Source organism: Thermobia domestica, chromosome 9 (assembly GCF_964235325.1).
Source record: "Thermobia domestica chromosome 9, izTheDome1.hap1.1, whole genome shotgun sequence".
NCBI classification, from domain to species: domain Eukaryota; kingdom Metazoa; phylum Arthropoda; class Insecta; order Zygentoma; family Lepismatidae; genus Thermobia; species Thermobia domestica.
This window is the reverse complement of record NC_137462.1, coordinates 229,441,942-229,460,088: the sequence shown is the minus strand read 5'-3', so window position 1 is coordinate 229,460,088 and position 18,147 is coordinate 229,441,942. Positions and strand designations below refer to the sequence as shown.

Genomic DNA, 18,147 nt, shown 5'->3' with positions numbered 1-18,147 from the left:
GTGTGTATTATCATGAACAAGAACTATGCAACATGACATTTCAGAGAAGACGCAAAAACTGATTTCGCTCTTATCGTGATGTATGGTAAACCATACCAACATACGTGATTGGGAAAGATATGATGTTTATACGTGAAAGGAAAATTGATCCAGGTTCCCGTGTTTTCTTGTAATCTACCCTCATTGCCATATATGAGGCGTTGAAAGCAAGATTAGTATATGTTACATTTTTGACGCTCTTGAGATATTGGTAACTACAGTTAGAACAATGTAAATTATTTGTTGGAAAAGTGGGATATGTGTATGTCAACTGACTGAAAAGCTATACACAAAAACATTCTACCAGCACATATTCTAATCATGAGAGATGTAACACTTTGAGGCCATTTTCAAAAAATCTTCTATAACATAGATCATTCTTGTTTTCAACACCTCATATAAAACAATAAGACGTATAAAGGGCGTCACTTGACCGAACTTTTGTGTCTCTGGATCCATTGCTTAGGTGCCATGGCCAGGACTGCACAGGAACACCCTTTTAAATTGTGGCAGGGGGTACCTTGACTCAGTCTCATTAAATATTGGAAATTGCTAAATTTAGAAACTCGGTATGGTAACATAGGGCCGGGTTATGTACGTCTGCATCTTTTGGAGTCCATCTCGTACTTACTTGTTCATGGGTTTAAAAAAAAAAAAAAGTCATTTTTTTCCTTTCTTTTAAACCTAGTTTATCCTCTTTGATGAGGCCTTATTACTTTATTCCTTTATAATAAGGTTATGTGGGTGTATACAGGGGTCCATTCCCTTTTATAAGACATGGATACATTCATGCTCCATTTTTAAATGTTGGAGGGATACCTAGAACCATTCCTGTGCTCTATGTGGAAAATGTTGCTATTGCCCTCCATCTGTTTCTACTGAAGGAGATTCTGTTAAAGCACTGTTTGATAAGTCTGTGGGTTTTTGTCACCACGACATGGCGCGTCCTTAAGTTGCGGATCGAGAAGAACTTCAGATATAGAGATTAACTGCGAACATATTGAATAATCAGTCGTGCACAGAGTACAAAAAGTGGTGCTCCAGCTTGGGGGTTTGCGTGAGGCTAACAATCTCATCCTGTGAGAAAGGCACTTGTTCAGAAACATTCACAGAAGTCTTAGACCAGGACTGATAACTTGGCATGTCCTCACCAAAATAAAATGGACATACGATTTGGAAGTCTTTCTAAAGCAGTCGTGTTAAAATCCGTAGTGACTAAGTTAGAAAAATACGGGATGGTTCTAGTTGGAGTTGAGGAAATTAGGTGGGAAGAAAACGGAACTGTTAAGCCCGGAAATTTTACGTTGTTTACGGGGAAGGAAATAAAAATCTATATAACGAACATGCTTTTTCGTTCACAAACGAATAATATCAGCAATTAAGTGGGTTGAATTTATTAATAATAAACTTCCTTTTATTACTCTTAAGGGTCGGTGGTGTCATATTATTCTTGTAAATGTAAATATCCCAACTAAAGATAAGGGTAACGATATAAAAGACAGTTTTTTACAAAGAAGTAGAACGGATATTTGAACAACTCCCGCTGTGCTATGTGAAAATTTTATTAGGGAGTTGCAAAGGTAGGACGAGAGGATACCTTCAAACTGATTATACGGAACCAAAGTCTGCATAAGGAAAGTAATGATAGCGGTGTCAGACTCGTGAACTTTTCCAACATCCAAAAACCTTCTCGTAAAGAGTATAAAATTCACACATCGCGACGTTCATAAATATACTTGGACCTCACCAGACGAAAAAACAAATTCATCACGTAGTAGGTAGAAAAAAACAATTTAGCATAACCGATATTCGGTCGTTTATAGGAGCTAACACCGACACTGATCAGTACCTTGCAGCAGCAATAATAAGAAACATTATCATTGAATAAAGAAAATATGCAAGACTTGCAAACGGAGAGATTTAATTTAAAGAAAGACGGGTAAGAGGGGAATACCAATTGAATTTTGAATAGATTCTCTCTGCTTTAAAAGATTCGGAGTGCACTAGTGTTGATGATACTTGAATGAAAATCAAAGATTGCATTAGAATTTCACCAAAAGAAAAATTGGGTCATACGGAAATACGTAGGAACAAACCATGGTTCAACCAGAAGTGCATTAAACTAGCAGAGAAGACAAAACAGGCAAATTGCGTTTGCTACAAAATCCGAATGAAATAACTACACAAAATCTCTTAGATATCAGAGGAAAACTTCCATAATTTTTAGAACAAAGAAACGCTAGAAACGAAGCTAAAATTATAAAACTTGAAGATAATAGTAAAAACAAAATCATTCGGGGCATATATAAGGGGATCGACGAATTTAAGAAAAGCTATCAATGTCGTGCTTATATATTAAAGAAAGCCAACAGAACAGTTTTCACTCATACAGACAGCATCTTAAATAAAGGGAAAGATTTCTTTGACGATTTGCTTAATACGCAGCTAAAAATTAATGTTGGTGATAGAAAGGAGATGCACACAGCAAAACCGTATATTCCAGAACATATCCGAATAGAAGTTGAAATCGCTACAAAGAAATTAAAGAAACTCAAATCTCTGTGTGTAGATGAAATTCCGACTGGGTTAATTTTAGCTAGAGGTGAAAAATTGTGGTACAAGATACACAAACTCATCCTCTTTATTCGGAGCAAGGAGAAATTGCCACAAGAGTGCAAAGACTCAATCATTGTTCCAATTCACAAGAAAGGCGATTAAACTGTAATAACTACCGAACCATTTCTCTTGTGTCTACTACATCCTATAAAATCCTCTCGAACATTGTATTAATAGTAAGATTGATCCCATAAGCAGATGAAATTATTGGAAATTATCAGTGCGGATTTAGACGAAATTGCTCAACTATCGACTATATATTTACCATTCGACAAATATTCGAAAAGAAGTGGGAAATACAATACTTCGGTACATCGATTATTTATTGATTTTAGAAATGCTTACGACTCGGTTAGGAAAGAAATAGTGTACAACTTTCTTACAGAATTTGGAATACTGAAAAAGCCAACTAGATTAATTAAGATTTGTTTAAATGAATACCAAAGTAAAGTGCAGGTAGAAAAGTTCTTGTCCATGAGCTTTCACGTCGAGAATGGTCTAAACAAGAAGATGTGTTGTCACTATTATTATTCAACTTTTTCCTGGAGGACGCTGTAAGGAAAATCAAAGATAGCAACCAGGACCTAGAGCTGATTGGTATTCACCAGGTTATGGCGTATGCTGATTGTGTAAATTCAATAGAGGATGACAGGAGTATATTATAAAGAAATGCAGAAGTCTTGTTATACGTTTGCAGGACATGGGCTTAGAAGTAAATATAAATATAACAAAATACATTGAAGTTCGTGGGGATCGTAATACGGCAAATTATAAATGCTTTAGCATGTGAAATAATATTTTTCATAGAGTGGATACTTTCAAATATCTAGGATCAATATTAAGAGATGAAAACCATGGTCACGAAGAACTTAAATGCCGACTAAAAACAGGGAATTCTGCTTTTAGTCAGTTCTAAATCTCTTGTCGAGTCGGCGAATTTGAACCTTAAAATATACAGGGTGTCTCAAAAGTCTCCTGACATAATGTAACTCTGTAATTATTAGTTACAACAAAATGTAAGAAGTGAAACCGTCTCCAAATATGATATTTTCAATCTAAAGTGAAGGATTTTTTTTTTTTAAATCGGACAAGCCGTTTGGGCTATACACTCTTTATGCGCCCAATGTTAAATGAAAATGCAACGTTGCCATTTACCTGGACCCACAACATAAATGAATGAAGTTACTGTTTGAAATGGGGGCTGTCATCGACATGTTAACGTAAAAGACAATAACTTCATTCACTTATGTTGTGGGTCCAGGTAAATGGCAACGTTGCATTTTCATTTAACATTGGGCGCATAAAGAGTGTATAGCCCAAACGGCTTGTCCGATTAAAAAAAAAAAAAAAAAAAATCCTTCACTTTAGATTGAAAACATCATATTTGGAGACGGTTTCACTTCTTACATTTTGTTGTATAATAATAACAGAGTTCCCTATGTCAGGGGACTTTTGAGACTTACTGTATAAAACGATAATCATCTAAAATATATAAAACGATAATCAATCGTGTTGTTCTGTATAGGTGCGAAACATGGACTCCTAATCTGAGGGAAGAACGTAGACTGAAAGTTTCAGATCTGAGAACCATATACTTTTTTTTTTTTTTTTTTGAAAATTTTAAACATTGGGAATCGTCGAAAATCGTGTTTTTCACCATCAAATATCTCAGGAAGGACGCAAGTGAAAAATCTTAAATTTACACAAAATACACGATAGTTTTGCAGTAACAAGTGGGTAAAATTGCATCACTGAGACTTGAGTGGTTTCTAAATTATAAAATTTTTCTTTACTGGGACTTAATATCATGAAGCGCAACGAGGCGTGGATATAAACTTCGCAGCAAAACTCAAAATAACACGACGGTAATGTTAAATTTGTAAAATGTGCACAATTTATGAATCATATCTTGTACAAAAAAACTAAACGCGTCTGTTTCTTTTTTTGCCTATAGCGCTGCTGTTAAGACATCAGTGAGGTAAACAGTTGACTAATTTGTGTACAGGGTTTGGCACTGATGTTGAAAGTACGACCTCTAGGAATTGTGAGTTCTGTGGGTGTGAGTTTCCGGAGAATCTTAGTATTGGCGCCCACACTTTGTCACTCGTAGGTAGTTTAAAAGAGGTTCTTGGACCATGGAAAAAGTGAACAAAAAGATCGTCCTGACTGATGTCTTCAATTCTCTCAATCCTCCATTTCTCATTGTAAATACAGACTACGGTATCATTAGGTGCAAATGACAACATGCTATGTTCTGGAAGTACTGAAGTACTGCAATCAGTAAATTCATCTGGTTGTGACAATTCATAACATCTGATTTGTGTTTGCGTCAGAGGTACAAATCTATGATGTAATCTGGTATTGATAATTCTTTTACAAGTAGCAAATCTCGAATTTCTTGCTGTGTGACTGCACTTCTTCTGACGAAACATAGATAAATTGTATGCCTGAGATACTATCAACACAAAACCCGAACGTCTGTTCAGCTGTTAAAATTTCGAATTTCACATCATTACAACAACTTATAACTCAGAAACTACTCAAGTCTGTGTGATGCAATTTTACCCACGTGTTGCTGCACAACTATAGTCTATTTTGTGCAAATTCGGGATTTTTAACTTGAGTCCTTCCTGAGATCTTTGGTAATGAAAATACACGGTTTTCGAAAATTCGCAATGTTTAAAATTTTCCAAAAAATCAAGTATATGGCTCTCAAATCTGAAACTTGCTTAGGACGTCTATTATCTAGTCTGTATGTAGACAAAAAATTGAAGGTGAGTCTCATTTATTTCGTTTCCAAATATACATTCCAAAACTAATTTTTAGGTTTCCAGCATCAATGATCAGACCTTTTTCCCCCGACGTTCTAAAGTACGTCTCAATATCCTTAGAAAACAGAATGTTGTCCATTCCATTATCTTTCATATGGTTTTAGTTTGAACTCATTATATTTAAAACCTATAAAGTTACAGCGTTTAGCGGAATCCTCTGAATAGTGCAAAATACGCATACGCGCCTATACAAAATGGCCGCTACAAGCAAACCTGCGTGGCTAAAAAATAAATGAATATCCATTTACAACTCCTTGAATGTGGTACAATCTTAGGTATAAAAATAAAAAATAAATAAATTTTGTCAGCAACCTTTGACTTGGAAATTGGTCGATTTCATTTGGATTGCCCCGTGTATAAGTGTCCATTTTCTTTTATATCCAGGGGTGCCCACAAGGGGGGGCTATGACGCAAACTGCGTCATTGAAATATTTGGGGGGGGTTAAAATCTATATAAATATGTTTGATGAGGGGGGGTAAAATTAATCGAAAAGAAGATTTTTTCATGGAAGAACACCTATGGATAGACAATGGGGGGGGGTGCGTCATAGACATAAGGGGGGGGTGGGCACCACTGTTATATCACATGGACATATTGACGCCTCCTTTTCAAATTTTGGAAGGAGTACATTGGCCCACACTCTAAATTTGGAATCGTCAAAAAGCGAAATTCGATAAATGTTCTATAGGACCTGAATATATACACTTCGCAGCATAGAAAATGTTACAATTAATTTAAGTCCAATTACTAACAAACTCTTGCGCCTTGTGTTTATGCATCCACAAACACATCTCGATCGACTAGCGCTCCTGGTATTCAATCCAGCACGACCCTCTCCTATTCCTTTTGTCTAAAGCAGTTTGTGTGACATAATATACTCTTTTCACTCAGACGAAACAGAGCAGGAACATGTTTACAAGCTTTATAGCTCTAAAACCTTCTCTTTCATTCGTTTGTTCTGAAATGCGTTTGTAGAGCATGAATTTTAATAAAAAAAATATCTAAACATTTTACCATAGCTTCATAAACGCCTCTATTTGCATTATTTCCCTTCTTCAAAGAATAGATATCAGATCAAGCTAGAAAAATGTTCCTTGTGAATTCTATGAAAATTGTCAATCACGGCAGTAGGTTTTCCGCTTCTCAAAGTGTGTAATGCGGGCGAAGAGCTCTAAAAACTACTGACAGAAATGAGTGTTATTGAATGATTGATTTCATTTTGTTTTCCAGTAATTGCAAGCAAATATTCCACGTGCGTCACTTGGGCAGGACAGGAGGGTATACTTGCCCTCTTCCTTGAGTGTTACATAAACGCATATTGTTTGATCAAATTTATAAGATCATTGGTATAAAAAGTGAAACTTGTATGTCGGCAGAGAATCCCCCGAACAAAATCTAAAATCTTCAATCATTTAAAAATAACAAAGTTTACATATAATTAACAATTTATAATTAACATACCAATCGAAAAATAGTGTGGTATCCAGGGGCGTCGTTAAGGGGGTAAAAGTGGAGCTCCCCCCCCCCACCAAAAAAAAAGATCTCAAATTCCTAACAAGTTGGCAAATTAAAATACCTAGTTGGCAATTTGAAGAATGCCGTTTTGTTCGTGCTGCAAATCATTATCAACTCTTTTATAGACTTGGCATAAATTTTGTGCAGTTTTCTGCCTTGAAATAAATTGATATATTCGTTGAAAGCTTCTTTATTTGTTGTATGTGATCAGTGCCCGATTTACGTATAAGCTAAACAAGCTATAGCTTAGGGCCCCACTGTCTTGGGGGCCCCGAAGACCTAAAGGAAACTGGATATCCATTTCCAAAGTATAAGAAAATCAATCAACAAAATAAAATTTGCATTAACGTAGGACGTAGCAACAGTGCTTCTTGTTGTGTAGGCTACTATGATGTAAGTAATGGTGTCCCTTCCGCTAGCATGCTTCCTAAAATATCATTAGTTTATCCATTTCTGTATAGGCCTATAGGGTGCCTACGTTCACCTGCACACGTAATAGGCCCCATTACCTTCAACAGCTTAGGGCTCCAGTAAACCTAAATCCGACTCTGCAAGTGATCACACTTCATTTTTGTTCATTTGATATTCCTAAACATTTTGAAGAATCTTTAATGAAAAATCGGGAAATTGTACCACGGACAAAAGCTGAAGGTGATGTGCAAAATTAAAACAAAGACAGAAGAAGCGTTTCGGTTATAGGTAGAGCATTAGACGTAAAAGCATTTGATATAAGAGCGTATACAAGACAACACGCAGATTGTGGAAATTAATAAGAGAATAATAAGAATTAATAGGCCTATTAATAAAACAAGAACAAGACAGTGACTGGTTAGTATAAACTTTTTACTATGTATAGTATATAAATTTGACAAATTTAAGAGTTTTTCCTAATAGTAAAATATTAAAGGGAAGTAGATTGTGATACCAGAGTGAATATATTGTGTAACCGTGTCTGCTTTGTGTGTGAATATACCTTCCCTTTGAAACAAAAAGTAATCATACTAATACGGAGGAAATCAATAGATTATTACAGTTGTTTTGCAGTAAGACTCTATTTACAGGGCTTTTCGAGTACTGAAAATTGAACAAAATGTGTTTTGGGAATAGTATCACAGTAGATTTCTGGGGAGTGTTCTGTGGTGGGGAGAAAAGCTACAATGGATGTCAAGCAGTGCCGTGCCTTGGTGTGGGGCAACCGCCCCGGGTGCAGATGTAAAGGGGCACAAACTTTGGGAGGAAAATGCATGTGCGTACCCGTACACATGTATAAAATTCAAGGAAAAATGTAATTAAAAGTGCTCAAAATCAAGAGAAAGCAAGGTTTAATTTTGCAAATTTTGTACCGCTTCCCGCCAAGCAAGGTGGCACTTCGCGGCTGGTCTGTCGATCTCACACATATGTATGGGGGCGCCGTCGTATACTTTTCTCCTGGGCGCTGAGTTACCACGGCACGGCAAGTCATTTCGTCGCTTCCGCTGTGAACCTAAGTGCAAGATTCCGGAAGTCACATTTTGGGGTTTAAAACAATACGTCTGGTGGGTGAAAGCATAGACCAGTGTGTGTCTCACTTCATTTTCATACAAATGTGTTGCCTTTCCAACCTTATTTTTAACCCCGTAATTGCTTCTTTCGAAAGTTTAACAAAAATTGCAATTCTTCCTTTCTTTTTAGCATTTGTAAGTCAAAGCATTACATATACCGCTGTATGTTACTTATGTAGCTCACAGGGCCGCAACTATGGGGAAGGAAGCGAGGCACGTGCCCCGGGCGCGTGGTTGGAGGGCGCCTAAAGGGGAGGTTATATATCAGTATTTTTCCTGACGGTATTTAATATATTTCATCAGAGTTCGAAATCATGAAATCGAAGTGGGAAAAGACTGGAGGACTAAAGAGTTAAAAAAAAAAAAAAAAAAAAAAAAAAAAAAAAAAAAGCGCACTTTTATGCTTTAAAGTTTCGATATAGAAAGTTCACGAATTTGGGCATCCAGAAGTAGTAAACTATACAGAGTTAAGTATTACGAGTATACCGCTGATCATTAGTTCATCTACTAATTAAATATGAAATACACGTTGATTACATATGAATTACGGTAATTACTTTGGAAACTTCTGACATTATTTCACTGTATTATCCCCCCAGCAAGGATTTAGTGAGGGAATTTTGTCCAAAAATATTCAGTGGGGGGAAATTCTCGTTCCCCAAGATTTCGCACCCTGTTTTTCACAATAAATTTCAATATTTCAATTCGATAATAAATAATGAATTTAATGTAGAATCAAATCTCATATTATAATATATATTATAGTGCATTTTCATCTTCTCTAACTACATACATTACTCATTTTGATAGAAAATTATTCTACAAAGACATCCTCTCAGGCTTTCTCCCTCTTCTCTGCCAAAGCCTTTTTCCGCACCCTACCCAACAAGATCCGGCGTTTTACCAGACGTCCTTAAAATATGAAGTAGATGAGCTAAGGAGATATTTGTGTGCAGGTTAGCCTGGTCTCTCACTGAACCCCTCAATTGAATATTTATATAAATTATATATCCCTATATCACAAGCAGTAAATATAGCCTAGCTTATTCTACGTTTTTTAAATGCATTTCTATAACAGATTATAGCTTTAAAGGTTCTCGTGAGGAGTGACGCGGATTACCTAACCTAACCATAAGTTGTCAAATTAAGAGTTGTGCATCATGCATGGTGATAATGATCCTGAGTTGAGGTGTAAAATTGCACTCGAAAGCGGAACAAGGGCTGTTGGTATTTGTATCTCAGAAGAGGCATGGAATGGGACGAATATGGAAATAAGGTTCCTGTAATAGATTTCCACAGGGAGGGTAAAGTAAGACTAAGATTTTCGAAACAAATTTCAATCTTTTATTAAGACTTGGCAATTTTTAAAATCAAGACTGGACAATGTCAAGTTTCATCCCCCCTTCCAATCTTGCAATGCTCGCTACGCCGCTGATGGTATCTCTTCCATATACCGATCGGAAAGTAGCATGGTATACTTTTTTGTGACAACAGATTACACAATTTACTGCGATCTATATTTGACAGTTTGATGACAAACGTTTTAACAAAGTACTATAAATACTACCATAAAACATTCATCATCATCATAGGTATTCTGCCTTTATTGGCATGTCACTTGCCGCAGCTGAGAAGCTTCCATGCTCCACGGTCCTCCGCTAAGCTTTTCGTCTTCGCGTATGATCTTTCTGTTTTAATATCATCCATTAATTGTAGTCTCTTTCGCCCCCTCCCTCTCTTTCCCGCCACCATACCCTCTAGGACGTCCCTCATGATACAATCTCTTTTTAGGCAATGTCCCAACCAGTTTCTCGTCCTCTTCCTAATAATATCTAAAAGTGTTCTTTTCTCACCCACCATTTCTAACACTCTCTCATTCGTTTTCCGCTCGACCCAACTAATTCTTTCCATTCTTCTCCACACCCACATTTCGAAGGCTTCCAGTCGATTTTCGTCACCTTTACGTAATGTCCACGTTTCCGCCCCATACAGTACAACACTCCACACGAAGCATTTTATGAGTCTTTTTCTCAACTCTTTGTTCAAGGTCCCACAAAACAGACTTTTCTTTTTTTTTTTAAGGCTTCTTTCGCCATTCCTATCCTTGCTTTTATTTCACGTTCGCATTTCATGTCATTACTAAGAACACTACCCAGGTATCGAAAACTATTCACTTGTTCTATTTTCTCCCCTCCTACTTTTATATTTGACACAGACCCCTTTGTTCCAATCACCATGGCTTTTCTCTTTTTAACATTTATTTTCATCCCATATTCTTCAAAGCCCTTTCTCATTTTTCCTAACATTTTATTGATTTTCTTTTCAGATTCTGCAACAAGCGCCATATCGTCTGCAAATCTTATACATCTAATCATTCTACCTCCTACCGAAGTGCCATCATCATCATGTAGGCTCTTTTTCACTATTTCTTCTAGATAGACATTAAATAGTGTTGGCGAGAGGCAGCATCCTTGTCGAACTCCCCTTCCAATTGCACTCTCTTCCGTCAGTTCTTCCCCTATCCTAACATTTACTTGTTGGTTCATTGGTTCTAAATTAATTTGTAAATACATTATATTTTTATATGCTCTATCTACTGTTTTATAAAACACATTTTTATCATGTGGAAAATTTGGTGAAAAACAAAGTTTTTATTCAATTTTTCAGTTTGAATTTCATTTGCTTTTTTTAAGTGCTACTTGGTATAAAACAGGAAGTAAGAAATAACTGTTAATAAAATAATTGTTTGTTTAGTGTCGAATAATAAATAAATATTTTTGTTAGGAAATCTTAAAGAAATTAAGAGCAATTTCAAAGAAAATCAATTTTATGTAGATAGGTTCTGTGTACTGTACAAGGGCTTAAACTGAAATAGTTACGCACAAAGGTATAACATTTGGTCCGGGACAGTAATTCTGGATTAAATATATATATATAAAAAAAAAAACTATATTAGGATATAAAAAGCAGTTGTTTTAGTATTCCGAAAGGAAAAAAATCTTTTTTTTTTCACAACTCAAAAACATTAGCTGCAACACATTTTTTTCGGCTTGGCCCCCCTTCAAAAACGACGAGCCCCTCCTGCATTAAACTGCTGGCTACACCCCTAAGACAGAGGGATGATTTAGATATGAAAATTTGGAACTAGAGAAAAAATGGTCGGACAGTAACCGTATTGTGACGAAATTTGTGATTTTGTGTTACAGATGAAGAAAAATTTCTGAATTGCGGGGATCACATCAGCCAGTTATCGAATTAATGGTGAGAATCTTTTTAGAGCATCAGATGATTGCTAAGGGAGAGAAGATCTTGAAATCTACGAAATTAAGAATTTATAAAATCTTCAGATTCTGAGATGGGTTTCGACCCAGAAACCTCTTAGCTATCACACCACGCTTTTATACATTCATTCACGGAGAACTGTACGCAGTTATTCATATACTTGTCCTGTAGCTACATTCAGAAACTTATAGAATAGAATAATCCAAAAGTTAACTGGGTGGGGGCAGTAAAAATTTGTTACAATTGTGTTAATTGAGTTATATTTGATAGAATCGTCTGGTAAAGTAGTGCTAAGTACTCAGACATAAATCACCTTTTGCGAAGCTCCAGTGGAAAATAAAACAAATCGTCGTAAACATGTTAGACGTTTGAAAAGAGCAAGGAAAGAGAAAAAGCAATGGAAATGTCACTTGGATGCCCACCTCTAACTTTGAAAAACAGCGCGTTTAACTCATTATATGTTAGGTGAATGGCTAACGTAGAGGAGTTCCTACGTGGATGTTGCTAAGTTCGAATCCCGACAGCGTTTTTCTTTTAGCTACGTTCGTACTGTGCATTCCAGAAGTTCAATTTAAATTAAATGTACTCGCATCTAATTTAGCCTAAATTATTTTGAAATATGAGATGTATTATTACTAGAGCCCGGATCATATATAATATCATTTTTCCAAATATATACATAAATATGTAAGGAAAAAAGCTAATTACATATTGTGAAATATGTAACATCATTCAAATATGTAATATCAAAATATCGCTAAAATATATGTTTTGCTATAAATGTATGTATTTTTATTATGCATAAACTTTATTATTCACTATATTTTGTTTTTTATGCATTGTGATATTTAATGTAATTAAGCAAATTTGAAAATGAATTGGAATGCTAAGCTTTCCAATAATTAGGTCATTCATTAAACATGAAACAAAACGCAGTTCAACTCGGAAAAAAATGTTTTGGAATATTAGTAGAGGGCATATTAAACAAAATAGGAAGTTTTCACAATGCACTTACCAAAACTATTCTTGCATGGATTTAGAAACATAGCAGAAATATATGCACTGCACTCAGTTAAAGCAGTTCGTTGTTTATTTCTAAACAATCACTTCTTGTATGACAGTTTAAGAGATGTTACAATTTTTCTAATATTCAAACTCAATCCAAACACTATTTGAGGCGCTTATTTAGAAAAACAATGCACCACGATATATTTTGCGACATTTCAGAAGACATACAGAGACGCTTGTCTGACATTACATTTTTATAGGAAGAGAAATGACCTTTCTACGTCACGTGATGTCACTGGGGCGTATTTCATGAAGCGAATTTTCTCGGGGGAAATATCATTCAGATCTTCTGAAACTTCTCCACTCAGGCTTTTGCACACACTAAGTAATGTGACGAACCCAGGGTTCCTTTCCAACACCCTGTAGAACTTAGCGGCAACATTCACACCAGCTTCTCCTCGGACAAGATCTAATTTCTTTCTCGCATCCTCCAGGACACTCAGGGATTCCTAAAACAAGAGTCCAGAAGTTTCCAATTTCTTGATGCTCTCCGGAAGCCAACCAAAAATGCTTGTAATATACGAAAGCAAAGAAGATATCTTGAGATCAGAAAACGCAGCTTGCGCTTCACGCACGGAAACTGCACTGTCGGCGGGGAAAGAGTCTACAACGGATTTGACGCCCTCAAAACGTTCGTTGTAAAATTATTTGAGTCATCGAGACCTGTATTTTGCAATTTCTTATACATTTATTGCCACATATTGCCAGATATACATATAAATATATAAGAATAATTAATGGGAATTTATATTTGAGTACGACTAGTATAGTAATTGGATTTATGAAAACTACGTATGAACATCTATACAGTGATTATATTTTCTAAATACTGTTTATATAAGTTCATTAATCTCTTTCTGATGTTAACGCTTTGAATTTACTTTGCCGACCATTAAGATTGAAAACAATAAATAGTGCATTACCTATAAATACTCGGTATCTTGTATATTTTAAGTAATTAATTGGAGACACAAAAATTTTGAGTATAGTAAATGACTGTTTTTTTTTTTTTGTTTTTTTTTTTCAGAATAATTGGCTTAATTGACATTTTATTAAGCTATTTGTTTATTACTGACTTACATTTGCTTTTGATCACATTTTCTGATTTCCACGCATTCCTGTACAATATGCGTTCATTAATAAGAGGCTATATATGAGTTGAGACAACACTTGCTTACGCATAATTCAGCACATGGAACAATTTGAATTGCAAGGCATCCGCCAATCATATATTGAGAAAATATAATGAACGAGAATATTACTTGCAAGGAGAAAATTGCGTAAATTTTTGACAGTATTAACAATTGGTGCACAAATTTTAGTTGTAAACCTCTTCTTTACGTCTTCCTCAAAATATGGTAAAATGGTCTAAGCTACAGCAGGATTTCTCAGCCTATGATACACGTACATGGTACGCGAGCTGCTGTTCGTGGTACGTACGACATATTGTCGTATTTGTAATTAGTATGCTTTGGTGGTATTGCGGTGGAAAAGGTTGAGAGTCCCTGCATTACAAGATTCTTTCGCAGTCTGTATCGTTTTAATTTTTTCTTAATTTCATCTTTGCAAGGGGTCAAAATAACTCCGTAAATGTTTTTCGGTGTGTGGCAGTCGATTCGATCTGTACATTATATTTTCATCCACGCCATCTCTCTATCTTAAGTTAAATATATAGCGGCCTTAAACAGAGCAATGGATATCATGTCAAAACAATTCTTCTTGGAAAAGATTGAACTTGTGTCTATGAAAGAGCACAATGGAAGCACGAACTTCAGATACGTCTATGAAACTGAAATCATCATGGCCACGACTGCTATTAAGAACTTGTCAAACAAAATGAAAAACTACACAGCCGGATAGGTGAAACTTATAAAGAAACTGAGAAATAGATATCTATTGATGGAGATACTCAACGAGAAGCATAGGGAAACTGCTTAAACTATACAGCATTAAGGCATTTCGCGTCGCAGTAGAACCACACTGTCTAAGAATGTTACTCGGGGAGATATTTCATATTGAGATCTCCTAAATATCATCGAAGAGGAGATCAGATCCATGTTCGCTGATCAATATGTCGAAGAAGTAAAGCTTACTTGTGGCTATATGATTAGCATACACATCTTCGACACGGCAGACTCAGATTCGATTCCTGGTTGAGCTCATGTGGTTCGGTTCCAACGTTAAGCTGTAGGTGCACTTCTAATATAGCCTTGGTGCTGAAAGAAATGTTAAACTTCAAATCAAGTCCCAACTAATGTAATGTTGCAGAAGTAGCTTCAAATAGAAGTAAAGGGGCCGCGGTGGCTCAGTGGTAGAGCGTTCACCTCTGGTGCTTGGGTCCCGGGTTCGATCCCAGCCCCGCCAAGTGAACTTTGTGGTGGACAAACACCGTGTGCGTGGGTTTTCTCGGGGTTCTCCCGCTTCCTCCCACTTTCTTCATTCCACCATATCATTCATTACTCATTATCACCGTCTCCTTTAGCCTAACCGGCATAACCGTGGGACGTAAAACTCAAAGATTTCATTTCATTTTTTTCAAATAGAAGTAAAATGTCAAGTGAACTGCTTCCAACTTAATCACTGATCTTTTCCCTTCCGTTTAGTAAGATACCCATTTTTTTACATTGGATATTACCATCTAAGAGTTCACCCTGTTCTAGTTCTCTTTGCAGCTTTAAATTGCGATGTCCGTTCCTTGTGCGAACTGTGGCAAGGAAAGTTACGATGCCAAACCTTGTAGAGTCACCCAAGCAAGAATTCTGTCTTTCAAATCATTCTAAAGAGAAAAAATATTTCCAACCCTTTTCACGAGATTTAACTCCATTGAGAAACCTGCTGCTTTCACGCGAGATTTGCGAACAGATAACTTTCCCAAGTAATCCCAGTGCTTGCTGAAAAGAAATCTTGTTTCAGATACTAAGCTTACTCCGTCCCTGGTATCACATCCCAGTTCCGTACAGAAAGTCCTAGAAATGCGATGCAAATGAAAAATTATGTCACAAAATGCGATGCATCTATGGTAAATCATAGTTTATTATTGGAGTTGCTATTTTCGCAATAGAGTAGAGTCAGTCGCTCTTCTTTCATGAATGAACGATTCTCTTTCGATCTTGCGTAGAGTTAAAGCTTAGTGAGAAAATCTCTCGAAAAACTTTCTGTCGGTTACGTTCTCAAGAAAACAACATACTACGAACTACATACCAAATTACGTGATACTATCTGTTTGTGGGACTGACAGCAGAGACCATAGTCGCTTGGGCAGTATTCTATCTGTGGTGAAAGAGGCTTTATGGGCTCTCGAAATTCAAGATCCTGCCTTATATATCGGAAACTAGATTAGTAGTTCAAATATGGGAATCTATTCTGCTCTAATTCTTTCATAGCATTTATCTATAAATATAATTCGTTTTGCTACTGCCTTGTCTTGTGCATTGAAATGACGAAAGTCGATACTCAGTAAAAATGTTTAAAATAATAATCATAATAACAAATTGGGTCCCAGTAGCGTTGGATGAGTTAGGAAATGAACATTTGTCAAAAATTCAACTATTTTGTTATCTTGAAAATGAGAATTCATTTCGTGGACCCAAGATACACTTAGATATTGTAAGTGGTATTATGAAATATGAAGGTAAATTATGGTAATGTCATTTTGATTTAGTATTTTCATCTTTTCAGGATGTACACACAAGATGACTTTTACAAGTTAAAAGTAACAACTTTACCAGAGATACAGAGAACAGACATTTCTATGGCCGTTCTCCAGTTAAAAGCCTTTGGCATTGATAACATACTGCGATTTGATTTTCCGTCGCCACCACCTTCCGAAAGCTTGCTATCAGCAATAGAAACATTATATTTGTTAGGTGCTGTTGACCGATCAGGATATCTGACACAACCCCTTGGAGTGAGAATGGCCGAGTTTTCCATCCAACCTATGTATTCGAAGGCATTGATAACAGCAGGTAAGAATAAACTATACATGAAAAGACGAAGATCGAAACGGCTTTTATATACAGTAAGTGTCACCAAGGTGAAAAGTAAAGTAATATCATGGGCATTGGATATAAGGTCTACCTTTTCAGACACATCATTCTTGTAGTTACCATGACTTCGTATTTAAAGCAGATCAATATTCTTAAATGAAAGTGAAATGGAGTCACGTGAATTTTGTCTAACACTAATCATTTGTAAAGTAGACACCAAGTATACTGAATCATATTAATCTCTTTCAGTGCAAAGATAGAGTGACTTTACAAATCTTACGTTTGGCGTAATATTACATACGCGCTCCAAGCGGCAGTCAGTCGCGGGATTATCTAACTTAAAAAAACAAGTGTAGTCCCTACAGGCAAACAAATTACGTTAAAAATAAAAGTTTTATTTTCATAGTGGAAAAATACTTACTATAGTTAGCAAAAATGTGATAAATTCAATTTGTGCCACTTAGAACTAGAAGAATGTGAATAGTTTAGAAAGAAAGTGAAAAATATCCTAACACGATTTAAAAAGTAGGTATTGCGTTACGCTGTAAGATACTTATAAATTCCGCAAATAGGATAGTAACTATTAGAAATATTATTACCGACGAAACATCTGTTTAATCTGTTTAATATCATGTACAGTTAAGTGGAAAGGATGATATAATTTGAGTTACGTCCAAAAGTGGCTTTGCAGTATTTTTGCTGGTGTAGCTTTACTTTATACGCTCCACATTCGACATCTACAATATGGGAAGCAGCATGATATAAGAAGAAACATAAATTTGAATTATGTGATGAGGAAATTATCATCTTGATCTCCTCCGAGGATCCTCCCTTTATTTTATGAAGTGGTGTTTCATTAAGATAAACAAAAGAAAGGGAAATGATAATGTGTATATTCAAGCTATATTAAACTCAAACAAGCGAGTGATCGTGTGTGTTTCGAAAACCTCAACATAGGCTATATACAGTGTTAATAAAATCTTAGTATCTGAAAAGTATAAAACAATCATATATGATATTTCGTGAAAGTGAAGTTGTTTCATAATATGTTTTTATCAATGTTATATAAAATGTACGCAGTAAGTACCAATGCCTCATTCATGTAGCATTTCATAAATATTTGAGGCAAATACACATATATGACCAGATGATTCTAGTGTTTCTTTGAATGATTTGATACCTATTCAGAAAAAGGTAAAATTGCATGTTAGTATAAATATTGTTATTGGGTTTATAACAAGAGCAGTACCGGGCCGCGAGACAGAAGT

At 35.8% G+C, this 18,147-nt stretch overlaps 1 protein-coding gene across 7 annotated transcripts in view; it reads left to right on the top strand.

The window, feature by feature from the left end:
* Nucleotides 1-18,147, top strand: part of LOC145660614 (putative ATP-dependent RNA helicase DHX35) — a 589,276-nt gene that overhangs the window by 356,540 nt on the left and 214,589 nt on the right. For all 7 annotated transcript variants that reach the window (XM_081725887.1, XM_081725888.1, XM_081725889.1 and 4 more), the window contains one exon: nucleotides 16,572-16,858. In XM_081725887.1, the coding sequence (XP_081582013.1) occupies nucleotides 16,572-16,858 (287 nt within the window). The remainder of the gene's footprint in view (nucleotides 1-16,571; nucleotides 16,859-18,147) is intronic.